Source organism: Eschscholzia californica, unplaced genomic scaffold (assembly GCF_041429995.1).
Source record: "Eschscholzia californica isolate CP2 unplaced genomic scaffold, dmEscCali1.0.p SCAF_3, whole genome shotgun sequence".
Classification (NCBI taxonomy): domain Eukaryota; kingdom Viridiplantae; phylum Streptophyta; class Magnoliopsida; order Ranunculales; family Papaveraceae; genus Eschscholzia; species Eschscholzia californica.
Window position 1 is genome coordinate 33,605,333 of NW_028238420.1, and position 14,884 is coordinate 33,620,216.

Genomic DNA, 14,884 nt, shown 5'->3' on the forward strand with positions numbered 1-14,884 from the left:
TCTCTTTAGAAATTCATCTCTGTTTCTCTCTCTATTTCTTGATCAAGAACTTGATTCATCTCTTGCCCCTTCACTCTTAACGGCTACTAACCCACTACCAAGATATTAACGGCTTCATTATCCATCAAGAACTTGATTAATCTCATCTCAATCTCTTCCTCTCTCTTTACAATCATTAAAAATACTCTTCTCTGCTTATTTGTCTCTGTTTTATTCAAAATCAGAAATTATGATGAACCCTAACCCTAACCCTAATAATAAGAGAAAGAGGGCTGATAATGTCGAAGAGAAATCTGGTATGAAGAAGAAGAAGAGTTACGAATCAAAAACATGTAATTTGAAGAAAAAGACATTTGAGTTATCTACTCTTTGTGGTGTTGATGTTGCTTTCATCTCTTTTGCTCCTGATGGTTCTCTTCTTCATACTTGGCCTCCAAATCAAAATCAACTTCTTCCCATCGCTCAAAGATACCAACAAAACACTCCTCATGATGATAAGAAGAAATACATCAAGTCTTCTGGGTCCTCATCTGATTCAAAACCTCCTAATAAGAAAGCAACAGCTCATCAATCCAAGAAGATGGTGGATCAACCACCACCACAAATCGAAGATGGAAAATCAGGTTGTGATTTTGTAAACCCCCGTAAACCTAAAACTACAACAGGAAGAAGCAGCAGCAGTGAGGATGATGATGAAATTGCTTATTTGAAATATTGTCAAGGAACATTGGAGTCAAAGTTGAAAGAATTAGAAGAATTTTATAATAATGGGGATGATGAGATTGAATGGGATTGGGAAGAGGAGTTCCTAAACTTGTATTCCTCTGGTTTGCTTTGAACATCAATATATCAATGAGGGGTGGGAATGGAACAAGTTCAAGTTTTTTCTGTATTCAATATTTTTGTGTTTTCATTTTGTTAAGAATTGAGAGAATGTCTCCAATTTTGTAAAGAGATGAGAGATTGTAGTAGTTTTTCAGTGTATTTTGTTTTCAATACTATAAAACGAGTACTGTTACACATTATAGTTAACTGCTCTTTTGATTGTCAATTAATCCCCAACATTCTACAAAACGATTGGGACCATTAAGAGTCTTAATATGTATAGACAAATTCGACCAATTTTTCCCTTTCAGCTGCACCCACTTTCACCCCTTGATGGATATGACGTTCTGTTTTTTTCAGCTGCACTATATATGCCAAGCATAAAATTATAAAACGTCGTGATCTTTTTCTTCATCGAAATACTTGAGCAAAATATTAGCCCTCTCTCAATAAATAGGCGTGTCTTTCTTCTTTAAGTTGGAAGAAGCAATTTTCATGTACTTCAAATCTAAATCCATGAAGGTTCTGCTACTATAATTCCCTGAGTTTTCCAAAGAAGATCAATTCGTTTTGCATGGTCACCATAAGATAAGTGCATATCACTCAATGCTAGTCATTACGGTGATTTCTTACGAACTCATGGATTCCCGTCTTCCTTTCTACGATTTCTAGCAGGATATTGAGAGTTCCGTTGAGTTGCAACGGTTAAGCAACTTTTTGTTCTAGTTGTAGATTTTTTCCGGCTTCTCATATGTATGACGATTCTGCACAATTTAAAATCAAATTGTCAGATATCATGATGAATTACGAGAAGTTTCATTGGGAGATATAAAAACTTAATCATTGAAAGGACATGAGAGAAGTGTTAATGTTGGCACGAAAATATATCACAGACATACAGTAGGAACATCTTCATGTCGCTGAATGGGCTGACACCCGAAAGGGTATTGGGAATCTGGTTGAAGCTATTAAGACAACATTTTATTTGGGGGTTCTGTAAACTGCTATGGTAGACCAGACCATCAGTGTTAGCCGCGACCTACAAATAGGGCCTCTAAGACTTTATTTTAGGAAAAATGAGGGAATGGTCCAAATTTTCAGCCTTCAATACGCTTACAGCCCAAACAAGGACCGAAATGCGTTTTAAGTCCAAATGTCAGGACAACCAAGAGTTTTCAGGTTTTTTTAATTTTTATACCTGTTTTGCCCCTCCCATGGAAAGCTGGTTCTTGCTGTTTCCTTACTGACGCGTTCAGTGACTGATGGTGAGGGAGCATTTAATTTCTCTTTTTTTGTTTCTCTCTCTAAAACCTTTTCAAAACCAGTTTTTGGATTCAAAATTTGGAAATTTTGGAGCAGTTTTTGCCGAAAATTAAGTCTCCTGCCCAGATTTTTGGAAGATTTTTTCTTTCTTCTATCCTCTTGTTCTATTTATACATCTCTCTAAATCCCGCAAAATCTCACCTAAATATTTCTAAACCTTCTCTTAACTGACTCTTTCTCTCTTTAGATTATCGAAAAACAACATCTTTCTCTCTAAATATATCTAAATCCCGAAAATACTCTGTTTTTTTTTGTTTCTCTCTCTAAAACCTTCTCAAAAACGCTGATTCTTTCTTATTTCGTTCAAATTTTGAAAATTTGGGATTAAGTTTTGGCGAAAATTAAAACTCCAGCCCAGATTTTTGAAAGATTCCATCTAAAGTAATTAAGCCCCCCGCCCAGATTTTGGAAAGATTTTTAACATCTGGAATATTTTTTTTCTTTCTCTCTCTAAATTTTTTAGAGAAACAGAAGAAGAAGATATATAAATTTTCTATCTATATATAAATATTTCGAAATCGATTATATTCTTGCCATCATCTCTATCTTTTTGAGAAAAGGAAAGTAGTAAGATTGGAGAGAGAAAACATGTTTAAACAGAAATAAAACGAATAAAAATAGGAAATATGGGAAGAGAAAAATCTGGAGAGAAAATATGAAAAAGGAATAAAATTTAGAGAGAGGGAAAATAGGAAAAATCTAGAGAGAAATTCGGTGTCTATTACATAACCCAACAAAATTCCTAGTAAATAAAACAATTCCCGGTGAACAAGTCAATTTCGAGTACAAAAGTGTCTAGTACACAAGAAAATTCTTAGTAAATAAAACAATTCTCGGTAAACAAGAAACTTTCCAATACAAAAGTGTCTAGTACACAAGAAAATTTCCCGTAAATTAAGCAGTTTCCAGTAAACCAGAAAATTTCCCAACACAAAAGTGTCTAGTACACAAGAAATCCCCAGTAAATTAAACAGTTTCCTGTAAACCAAAAAATTTCCCAACACAAAAGTGTCTAGTACACAAGAAATCCCCAGTAAATTAAACAGTTTCCGGTAAACCAGAAAATTTCCCAACACTAAAGTGTCTAGTACACAAGAAATCCCCAGTAAATTAAACAGTTTCCGGTAAACCAGAAAATTTCCCAACACTAAAGCGTCTAGTACACATGAAATCCCCAGTAAATTAAACAGTTTCCAGTAAACCAGAAAATTTCCCAACACTAAAGTGTCTAGTACACAAGAAATCCCCAGTAAATTAAACAGTTTCTGGTAAACCAGAAAATTTCCCAACACAAAAGCGTCTAGTACACAAGAAATCCTCAGTAAATTAAACAATTTTCGTAAACAAGAACTAATCTGGAAAAAAAATTGAGAGAAATTAGTTAGAAAGAAATTCGAAATTAGTTAGAAATTGGTTAAAATTTGAGAGAAATTAGGAATTGGTTAAATTAATAAATCTGGAAAGTTAGAGAGAAAAATTCGAAATTTGAACCAATCTTGAAAAATTCGAAATTTGAGATAAGAAACAAATCTAGAAAAAAAGAAAGAATTTTGAACCAATCTGGAGATATTTGTTTAGATTGAAGAGAAAATTTTGAAAAGAGAGGAATTTGTTGAGATTGGAGAGATAATAGGAATTAGAGAGTGAGAAAATCTAAATTAGTTAGAAATTGGTTAAATTAGGAGATAAATTAGGATTTGGTTAAATAAATAAAGAGAAATAAATCTGGAAAGAGAATTAGAGAGAGAAAGTAAAACAGTAGAGAGAGAAAGTAAAATTCGGAGTAGAGAAAGAAAGTAAAATACGGACCTTCCAAATTTTTCTGAAAATTTCGCGTTCCCGGACAAATATCAGTGGCATATTTCGTAAATTCGAGTGGCAGTTTTCGTAAATTTGATAAAACAAAGGTCAGTTCGCCTGACGCACGTCCCCTCGAAATCCCGCTTTTTCAGAAAATTTCACTTTTTCGCGCCCAAATTTTCAGTGGCATCTATCGTAAATTTGAAGCAGATCGATGGGGGCGACGGTAATTTCGCGTGGCTCTCTGACCCATTGGACCTCATTTACATTTTTGGCCAATTGTGGTCTGGGTTTCAATTTTGGGCCCAGTTTTGGGCCCAACGCTCATTCCCTCTTTATTTTACTCATTCTCTGAGCAATGAAAACCCAAGTTGCTGTCATGTCTTTCTCTATGCCATTGATGAAAGTTTACCTGATTAGTGGTATGAGCTCTTTTGGGGCCATTGTCAGGGTGCTCCAGACCAAGATACTGCTCCCACGCTCCATAAAGGTCTCTTCTCTGAAATGGAAAGTATTACAAAGTCAGTTGCTTCAGGATAAGCTTTAGAAGAAAAAACAGAAGATAAACAATAAGTTCAGCCAGACGGACCTCGAAACAACTGGAAATTACGTCCGCATCCACAAGGTACTCGGGTCGGCCAATTGACAGAAATGCAAATTTTCACTGATGAGAAATTTGAAGGCCACGATATCAGTACATCAGTTTATCAAATCGTAAGCTGACATCGGCAAAAAAGGTATTACAGAACAACGTTTAATACCTTAGCACTTTCACTTTTGCTAAAGTCTCTCCTTCATGAATGATCAAGAAGAAGGGTTCCCCAAAACTTTGAACCTGCTCAAAGAAAATAGTTAGATTAGTATTTCAGAATGCTGCTAGCCTGCTAATAACTTACTTCCGCCTCTTCTCGTAATGTCCAATATTGATCATTTATATTCTCGATCTTTTCATTGAGCTGGAAAACCTGTAAGGATTTCAGTGCAAATTAAGTGCACTAAAGCATTTGATGCACAAAACTAAACACCCTGTTCAGTTAGAAGAACATGAATCTGAGCCTACAATTCCCAAAAGGGCGAGGCAGTCCCACAACAGGCTTGGTTTCTTTTGAAGACCTGGCACTACATGTTCTCGTAAAGTCTTGCACTAATGAGTAAATAAGAATCAGCTTAAACGAAGTCAATATGACATATTACGATTATCATGTTACGTGCATTACGTGGTCCGAGGTTTTAGATACAAACATGCATTTTTCCTTTTCTACTTTTGTGTTATCAATGAATTACTTGCGTTCTTTTTTCACCCTTTTTCTGTGAAAGCACTGTTTTGAAATTATTTACTATAGGTTGATTGATTTAAGATGTGGAATTAAAGAAAAGATCAAGGAAGTGAAATAATTAATTTAATCATTAAATATGGAGCCCGGTACACATTAACATGTAGATATGGTAGAGTTCTACGACTAGAAAGACAACTACTGAAGTAAGAACATAAAAGACCAATTTAATATTATCAAAAACCTTATTTAGAAGTTAAAAACTGCAACAAATTAAGAAAACTCTAACTGTCGAAAAATTAAAACAAACACATTGTAATTTTCCAAACGGAGACAGAAATATTATGACTTACAAACTAAACTGGGCTTATTAATCACAACCCTAAAAAAATTTACTCAGAAAGTAAAAAACTTGATTTATTTATATAAACCGCAAATAGATGAATCTGATTCAAAGTAGAATATTTGTCCGCTATTCCAAGCCATCGGTTCTGTGGCGTTACCATATGTGTTATTGGTACAATTATACCACACGTATCTATCACCCTTCTTATATCCCTCGAATGCATATGACATGGATAGCAATTTCCAACAATTTTAGACCCCGTGTTAATGCTATACTTATTCTTCCATATATATCCTTTCTTGAACCCACAATCATCCTCCAAAACCCATAGCTCATGGGTGCACTCTTTGGAAGGCACTCTATTATTTTGGAACTCATCACCCCATTCATATCCATAGTCATTAACTGTAATAAATAATGCCGGTTTCCCCTCATAATTCACTATCTATATCTTGCTTATGGAATTCTTATTGATATCTAATCTTGTATATGGAAGATCGATAAACTTCCAACTCTCTTGATCAATATTAAACACAAGAATACTTTCATCTGTTGAATATAGAATTTGTCCATCAACCGGAACACCACACCTATAGTCTAAGTGTACATTAGGAGGAAGTTTAATATGATCCAATATCTTCCAAGAATATTTCTTAGAATCGAATATTTCACAACTATATCCATTATTTGATGGAGATAAATGAAGTATCTTATAATGTACTCTTTCAGGAGATGCTTTTACCACCATTGTCATTCTTATTAGTGGACCATTTTTACTTGTTGGGTTAGGAATCTCCTCCCACTCTTGAGTTGTTGGTTTACATACATTATAATTACTTGAATCCCCATCATAAGATCTACTTTGGCAACAAAGTATACCACAAGTAAAGGAAAGGAGGTTTTATGATGAAAATAATGTTAAAGAAAGAAACTAGCTTTTAGGGTCAAAATAAAAATAATAAAAGATCATCCTGATGATCCAGATTAGACCCCATTTTTTCACTTCTTTACAATACCTAGCAGTAGCACACCATCCATCGCTCCATCTTCATTTATTTCGTCTTCTTCTTCTTTTGCTCCAACAAATCCTTTTAAGGTTTGAAGGATTGTCTATTTTCTACAACTATTATACAACTATAAATTCCAATGGATGAAGGATCTTCTTCTTCTCTAAAGGAAGCTTTTGTAGATTGTGAAGGTGAGATTATTAAAATTCTTGAAACAATGGTGGTTTGTATTCCATTACACTATTTTCACTTAAAATTCATGTGTAAAGAGGGTTGTGTTCTAATTAATTAGTTCAATGATGTAACATGAACGTATTTTTAATCAAAAAGATCAATGAAATAAGTTTTTAAGTGGGTAGTTTAACCACTAGTATTGGTGTATATACTCATTCTTTTCTTTCATTCTAATTCTGATTATCAAAGAATGGATATAAATGGGTGAATATAGGTGCTCATATAATCTGAATTGTAGTTGTTTCATAATATGTTGTATGCATTATTAGATAACTTTTTCTATTTTTATTTCATTCTCTGACTTTGTCTATAGTAACAAGCCTAGTCCTCATTATTAAATTCGTGTATATGTCGATGCGTAGGTTTCGTGGAAGTGTTGGCTAGCAATGATGGTGTATCTAATCCTTGTCTATCAACCGAAAACAATCAACAAATCGTACAACCTGAATTAGGTATGAAATTTCGCGACGATGAAGAAATATTCGAACTCTTCAAAAGATATGCATACAATAAGGGGTTCGCTGTTAAGAAAAGAACAAGAGTCAAAGATGTAGACGGAAATGATCGTTATGTAACATTTTCATGTTGTCGAGAAGGTAATAGAATTTCGTCCGTAAGCACAACATTAAATCCAAAGCCAAATTCTGAAACAGGTTGCAATGTTAAGATCGCCGCGAAGTTTGGGATAGATGGATTTTGGGTGATTTCGAAAGTCATTTTAGACCACAACCATGAGATTAGTCCTTCCAAATCTCGTTTGTTTCGCTCCAACAGAGAAATTAGTAAATCGGTTCAAAGGCAACTCGATTTATCAGATCAGGCCGGAATTCGTCCAACCAAAACGTATCAAAAATTGGTTATCGAAGCAGGGGGTTATTCTAATCTACCATTTACTGAAAAAGATTGCAGGAATTACCTAGATCAATCAAGAAAATTACGACTAGGTGAAGGAGATGCAATTGCAGTTGAACGATACTTTTTAAAAATGTTGGAACAAAACAATGGTTTCTTCTTTAAAATTGACTTAGACGATGAAGATCGGTTAAGAAATATGTTTTGGACATACGAATGGTGTAGAAAAGCTTACAAAGAGTTTAGTGATGCTATTACATTTGACACGACATATTTGACAAACAAGTATGAAATGCCGTTTGCCCCTTTTGTTGGAGTTAATCATCATGGCCAATCAATACTTTTTGGATTTGGTTTGATTTCAAGTGAAAACATTGAGTCGTTTGTCTAGCTCTTTAGGACATGGCTTGAGTGCATGGATAATGTTGCTCCGGGGGGTATTATGACCGATCAAGATGCCGCCATGAAAAATGCAATATGACAAGTATTCCCTAACACTAGGCATCGATGGTGTTTATGGCACATTATGAAGAAATTGCCGTTGAAGTTAGGTAGCTACACCCAGTATCGTTCAATAACTTATGTTTTACAAGGTTTGGTGTATGAAACACAACGTCAATCAGAATTTGAATATCAGTGGTGTGACATGATTGAGAAATATGAGTTGCATAATTGTGATTGGTTAAGTGACTTGTATAAAGAGAGACATCGATGTGTACCATGTTATGCAAAACGTACATTTTGGGCTGGAATGTCTAGCACACAACGCAGTGAGGGGGTCAATGCTTTCTTTGATGGATATGTTAATTCAAAAACTACATTAAAACAATTTGTAGAACAATGTGAGAATGCTTTGAAGAAAAAAATAGAAAATGAGACTTCGGCTGATTTTAAGTCTTTCTCACATACGATCCCATGTACCACCAGATTCATGATGGAGAAACAGATTCAAGGTGCCTATACTATATCAAAGTTTCAAGAATTTCAATCCGAGTTAACCGGACAATTATATTGTCGTTTAATTTCAGTTCGCGAGACAGACATAGGAGTGGAGTACGACATACACGAGGATGTTATGGTAGGAGAGCGTACCAAGACGATGACTTTTACTGTGTTGCTGATGAGGTACGAATCTATTGTTGAGTGTACTTGTCACTTGTTTGAGTTCAAAGGGATACTTTGTAAACATGCTCTTTTTGTGTTACTCCAAAATAACATCACAATGTTACCCGATAATTACATCCTCAGGAGGTGGAGGAAGGATGTGAGAAGATGTCACACAAAAATGACAATTGGTTACAATGGACAAACTGAGACTACAGAAAAATTGCGATATAATTTATTGTCTCGCAAACTTAACGAAGTGGCTGACTTGGCGTCAGAAAATGAAGATTATTTTCTTGAAATTTCTCAATGGGCGGACAATCAGATTAAGATGTACTCGACGTGTAAGTCAAATGATGCAAGTGGTTTGAAGAAGACACCGGAAGAAAGTGATGCAAATGATCACATACTTGACCCGAAAGTAACTTTTAGGAAAGGACGTAAACGGGAAAATAGATTGTAGCCGGCGATACGAAAGAGCAGGAAAAAAGCAACGTCTACTACTACTACCAGAACTCTTTAAATCTACTACCAGAACTATTTAAATTTGTTATTATGTTTTGAGAGGTTTCATCTTTTTTGTTTAAAAATATTTTGGTGACATATCATCTTTATTTATTGCCAAATTATTTTGTTACTGGTGTATGTTTATAGTCTACCTTCATCCTGTGTATTAAAACTGAAAAGGTCCCCTTTCCTTTAAACCTCTTAAACCTCACATTAGTTTAGTACTGATGTGTGTGAGACAGGAAAAAGCTAAGCATTACTGTGGGGTTTCAACAAACAACACAAAAGTTTAAATTTTGATAGAGATATGTTGGTAGTGTTGGTAGTTAGATCGAGATGACTCCATGAAAAGAAAAAAGTCAGTAACAAGAATTGTAAAGAGACTTTGTAAAGAAAGGGTTTTGGGTTGATGAAACGAATCTAGAATAGTGAAGCTTTAGATTGTCCAAACTAAACTTAAAACCCTTAATTGAATTGATATCCTAAAATCCAAATATAAATAAGTATGAGTAAAATTAAATGGATAAACTCAAATCCAGCTTAACTCTTGGAAAATGCAGGGAGATGTATACCTGTAACGTTAAGTATTGTAAGAAGTAAAAAAAATGGGATCTAATCTGGACCGTTAGTTTTGAACGGTCCAGATCAAATCTAGAGTTATTAATTAGTACACAAAGTACTCTTCCACGTAAGCTGGTCAACCAGCTGGGCCCAACAGCTGGGTTACCAAGCATTCTCGATAAATAGATTTTAAATATTGTAGTGTTTGGGATATGATAAGTATGAGAAGAAGTATTTAAATGAAACTAATTTTCTCTTATATGCTTGTTAATTTAGGTGTATCATATATATATCCCGTCTTAGAATAACTGGATGCCTCTACCTCTTCCCCTTTCTTTAATTAAGTTGGAGGTAAATATGTAGAAATAGATAGACATATAGTTCCTGGAAGAAATAGACCAACTATTTACGACATTTTGGTTGTTTTAGAATCTTTGACTATATTTGCTTAGATGATAAAAAGCTAGCTATGAAAAGTTTGAAATCGATTTCAAAGAAGTAAGAGCCAATCATTATTTTAGTTATAGCGGTAATTTTTGAAGTCCAATTTAACACAAGTTAAAACAAGTAAGGTTGGAATTAATATATGATACTACGAAAAATATGTTCTTGCATTGGGATTTTTCTGTGTAAAAGTTTGGACTGGTTTGATTGTTGTAGCAATAGAATCTATATGCTTAGGTCAAAGATTTTATTCATGGAGAAAAATATTCATCTATTAACTTCACTTCGATTCTCTACTACTCACTTAATTGTTTCTATTGAAACACTGGTATAAGTTTTTGGTGGAAACGATCTTTCATTAGTTAAAGCCGATATATGAAGATAGTATTATGGAATGTCTGCCTCATCTGTTACTTTTTTGCTTCAAGATGGGAATGTTAATAAAATTTAACCTATTTTTTTTTTTAAATCAAACTTCATTTAAAGGCGAAAAGGCTAATGAGAATTACATCATGAAGTTTAAAATAACAAAGACACAACCAAAACCGGATAAACAAGACAAGTTATGTCCACTTGGAGTGCCTCTAGAGCTGCCTGATCTAACTGGTGGCCGGGCTACTTCTGGTGCAGCCGCCACTAACCATCTAAGGGTAGTTTTATAACCGATGCTTCTTTCACCTTCTTCTTTTCTCGCCGTCAACCGTCGGCGTGCAGATCTCCGGTTAGCACCTCTGATTCCGGTTCATCGGTAGAGAGAGTTGTAAGTTGATGAAGAAACTCCCAATAGTGGTCTATGATCAAAACACTCGGTCCGGAATAAAAACGAAAATAACAAAAGGGTCCCAAAGACCAACAAAACAGGGCCTAAAGACCAACAAAGAAACATAACCTTTATTGTACTAAGTAAAGGAAACTCTCTCTTCTCCCTTGCTCCGCATCACTAACTGGATCGATCTTAGATTCTGATCCAACTTCTATGATGTCTAACTTTGAGGAGTAGACAATATTGAAGGATATTATAGCTGCATGCTAGGCTAATTGCTTCAAAGAAGTGGGAGAACGGACTGCTAAAGTGTAGAGATTTATGCAAGAGCTGATACATGTCGGTCGGCTTTGAAGTGTACAAGGATCAAGTGACGTTGGGATACTAGAAGACGTAATTTTGAGGCGTTAATGGTGAAGTAATTTCATGATTTCTGTCCTTATCCTCAATCAGTTCCTGAATCAGTTTCTACACCACCATTGAAACAACAACACCACCACCATCTCATAAAACACACATGTCTTCTTCAGGAGAAAACAACAACTCCACCACCATCTCATAAAACAACGACACCACCACCATTGAAACAACAACTCCACCACCACCATCTCATAAAACAACTCCACCACTATCTCATAAAACACTTCCACTAAAACACCACCGATCTTAGCATCCCCGCTAAATCCACCACCACCTATTAGAACTCCAGTAAAAACATAGTTAACTAACAGTTTGCAATTTTGTTCATTTAATGTTACAACTCGCCCAATTCGTACACTGTTATTAGCATCTTTCTAATAATATCTACTTTTATCCACGAAGTAGTTATCAACATCGCCAGTCCTTCAACTTGATTTTCTAATCTGCCACCTTTTTTTGTTAGCAAGTGACACCACAATACTCAATGTATGATCTCTTACCATAACTCCTGAAGATGTGCAAAACCAAGGAAGTTTGTGAACTCCAATGAACTTGATCTTTGTCTAGTCCAAAAGTGATCTTTAGATACACAAGATTTTTCTATACTACTTGAATTGTACCTTACTATTAGGAACATTTCTCACACTTTTTCTCAGCTTCTTAAAAAAACTGCAACAAGAAAGTAAACACTAACTATCGAAAAAATAAAGCAAGGGCATTGTAATTTTCGAATGGAGACACAGATCGACGTTAGAATTACAAAGTAAACTGGGGTTATTAATCACAACCCAAAAAAAGTACAAAAATTGATTTAGTTATATAAACCACAGATAGATGAATCAGACTCAAAGTAGAATATTTGTCCGGCAGTCCAAGCCATCGGTTCTGTAGCGTTACCATATGTGTTATTGGTACAATTATACCACACGTATCTATCACCCTTCTTCATTATGACAATATCCCTCGAATGCATATGAGATGGATAGCAATTTCCAACAATTTTAGACCCTGTGTTAATGCTATACTTCTTCTTCCATATCTTTCCTTTCTTGAACCCACATTCATCCTCCAAAACCCATAGCTCATGGGTGCACTCTTTGGAAGGCACTCTACTATCTTGGAACTCATCGCCCCATTCATATCCATAGTCATTAACTGTGATAAATAATGCCGGTTTCCCCTCATAATTCACTATCTGTATCTTGCTTATGGAATTCTTATTGATATCTAATCTTGTATATGGAAGATCGATAAACTTCCAACTCTCTTGATCAATATTAAACATAAGAATACTTTCATCTGTTGAATATAGAATTTGTCCATCAACTGGAACACCACACCAATAGTCTAAGTGTACATTAGGAGGAAGTTTAATATGATCCAATATCTTCCAAGAATATTTCTTAGAATCGAATATTTCACAACTATATCCATGATTTGATGGAGATAAATGAAGTATCTTATAATGTACTCTTTCAGGAGATGCTTTTACCACCATTGTCATTCTTATTAGTGGACCATTTTTACTTGTTGGGTTAGGAATCTCCTCCCACTCTTGAGTTGTCAGTTTACATACATAATAATTACTTGAATCCTCATCATAAGATCCACTTCGGCAACAAAGTATACCACAAGTTGTTGAGGCCACAATGTTTGTGTTTGTGGGTAGGAAGTCAAGTGAAGGGATAGGTGGTGAAAGTTGAGGGTGGTTGCCATTATTGATGACAGGAGGAAGAAACGTATGAGAAAAACCTATCACACCTTGAAAAGTCTGAGTGAAATACCCGGAAATAACTTTGTTTGTTAGAGAATGAATTAATCTGAATTTGGAATCATACGCTAGCTTTTGCCAGTCTTGACAAACCTGTGGACAAACTGAAACTAGACAATCTAGTGGAATTCTTTTTAAGATCTCATATAACACATCCGATGAAGAATGAAACTTATCCATTATTTCATCTGATATTTCTATCAGGCTTAAGTTTTCTTCTTCTTCTAGTAATTCACCACTAGTACTACTCTTGGTAGTTAACTTGTTTTCAACTTTCTTATAAACCTTCAAGAACTCCATTGCTATGATGATGATATAACCTAACTTCAAGCTTTTTCTCTTTCTCTTTCTCTCTAAATTGGAACGATCTCAAGAATTGTTGTAGGAAGAAATAGTTAGACTTGATAGGGTTTATATGAAAGAAAAGGAAATGGAAAGAAAGGAAATAGTTAAGACGTTAGGGTTTATATAAGACAAAAAAACAAAACCCAAGTCAGGAGGGTTCAAGTTGGAAATATTACTTGTAGAATTCGGAGAGATGAGAAAATCTCTTTCTATTTGGAGAGATGAGATGGAAATACGGGCTTTCTAGATTTAGAAGTTTAGCTTTGTCTGATAGAGAGAAACTTACTATAAGGATTAACCTCCATAATTAGGGGACGGCCTAACAAACTTTCTAAAATTCCTAGGGTAGTGACCGTTCAATTCGTTTGAGAGTAACCTTGGTTAAAGTAAATGGGCCGGTTCTTTTGTTTCACGAATCAGTCAATCAGAACCTAGAACCGAAGATCGTGGTTGATGAGCCAAATTTTGACCAGTCTTCACCGGTCAAAGAAGTTAACTTATTGATATAGGTGATGCTTGTCGGATTCCTGAATACACACGAGCGAGACTTTTACAAAACGAACAAAATTGGATCTGAAAGAACTCTACCTTGAGTTTCAAAGTTATCATTTCTCTATTACGTGGGTGGAAGATTAAAAAATCGGGGTTGATACGTGCCTTGCAGTTAATAACTCTACTTTCTTTTACCATGGACACTTTGGAGGGAAGAAAAGATAACAAAACCTTTCACGAGACTAAAACGACTTCAAAACAACTAGTTCTTTGGGTTAAATACCCCCTCTTGAATTAGGGTTCTGGTCTCCCTTTGCTCCCCAGACATCAAGTTGCTTTTGTTCAAATTGAGAAGTATTGCATAGAAATATGTAATTTTCATGCTTTAGTTATTCCACTGGTTGTAATTTCATGCCTTTTTGGCACTTTTGTAAATACTACTTATCAATTTCTTAAAAGGGTTATTTTCCAAATGACCCTCAACTTTGTGACCAGCTTCTTGCCTGGCCCCCTACTTTAGCAATAATTCCTACATGACCCCTTTATTTCCGTTACTCTCTCTCCTCCATCTCATTTCCTCTCTCTGCCAAGTCACCTATCACGCCACATCATCATCTTCTCCAGCAGGGGTCGCCGGCCGGCGACCTTCAAATTTTTTTTCTCTCTCTCTCTAAATTTTTTTTTTTAAATTTTCTCTCTTCTCTCTTTCTCTCTAAATTTCAACGTAGGGGGTTTTCCTTCGCCGGAGGTCTGTCGAACAGTTCATCACGACAGACCTCCGGCGAAGGGAACCCCCCTTCGCCGGAGTTCAGAGAG

General features: G+C 35.3%; 3 protein-coding genes across 3 annotated transcripts; 2 read left to right on the forward strand and 1 right to left on the reverse strand.

The window, feature by feature from the left end:
• The first annotated feature begins 6,714 nt into the window (after window positions 1-6,714).
• Window positions 6,715-8,052, forward strand: LOC147549704 (protein FAR1-RELATED SEQUENCE 5-like). The gene is made up of 2 exons (XM_086668370.1): window positions 6,715-6,766; window positions 7,172-8,052. Exons 1-2 carry the CDS (start codon window positions 6,715-6,717, stop codon window positions 8,050-8,052), a joined length of 933 nt encoding a protein of 310 aa, XP_086524496.1.
• A 135-nt stretch (window positions 8,053-8,187) lies between these two features.
• LOC147549705 (protein FAR1-RELATED SEQUENCE 6-like) lies at window positions 8,188-9,228 on the forward strand. Its single transcript, XM_086668371.1, has one exon. The coding sequence runs from the start codon at window positions 8,188-8,190 to the stop codon at window positions 9,226-9,228; it is 1,041 nt and encodes a 346-aa protein (XP_086524497.1).
• Window positions 9,229-12,271: 3,043 nt separating this feature from the next.
• LOC147549706 (uncharacterized) lies at window positions 12,272-13,531 on the reverse strand. The gene has a single exon (XM_086668372.1). The coding sequence runs from the start codon at window positions 13,529-13,531 to the stop codon at window positions 12,272-12,274; it is 1,260 nt and encodes a 419-aa protein (XP_086524498.1).
• Between the last annotated feature and the right edge of the window lie 1,353 nt (window positions 13,532-14,884).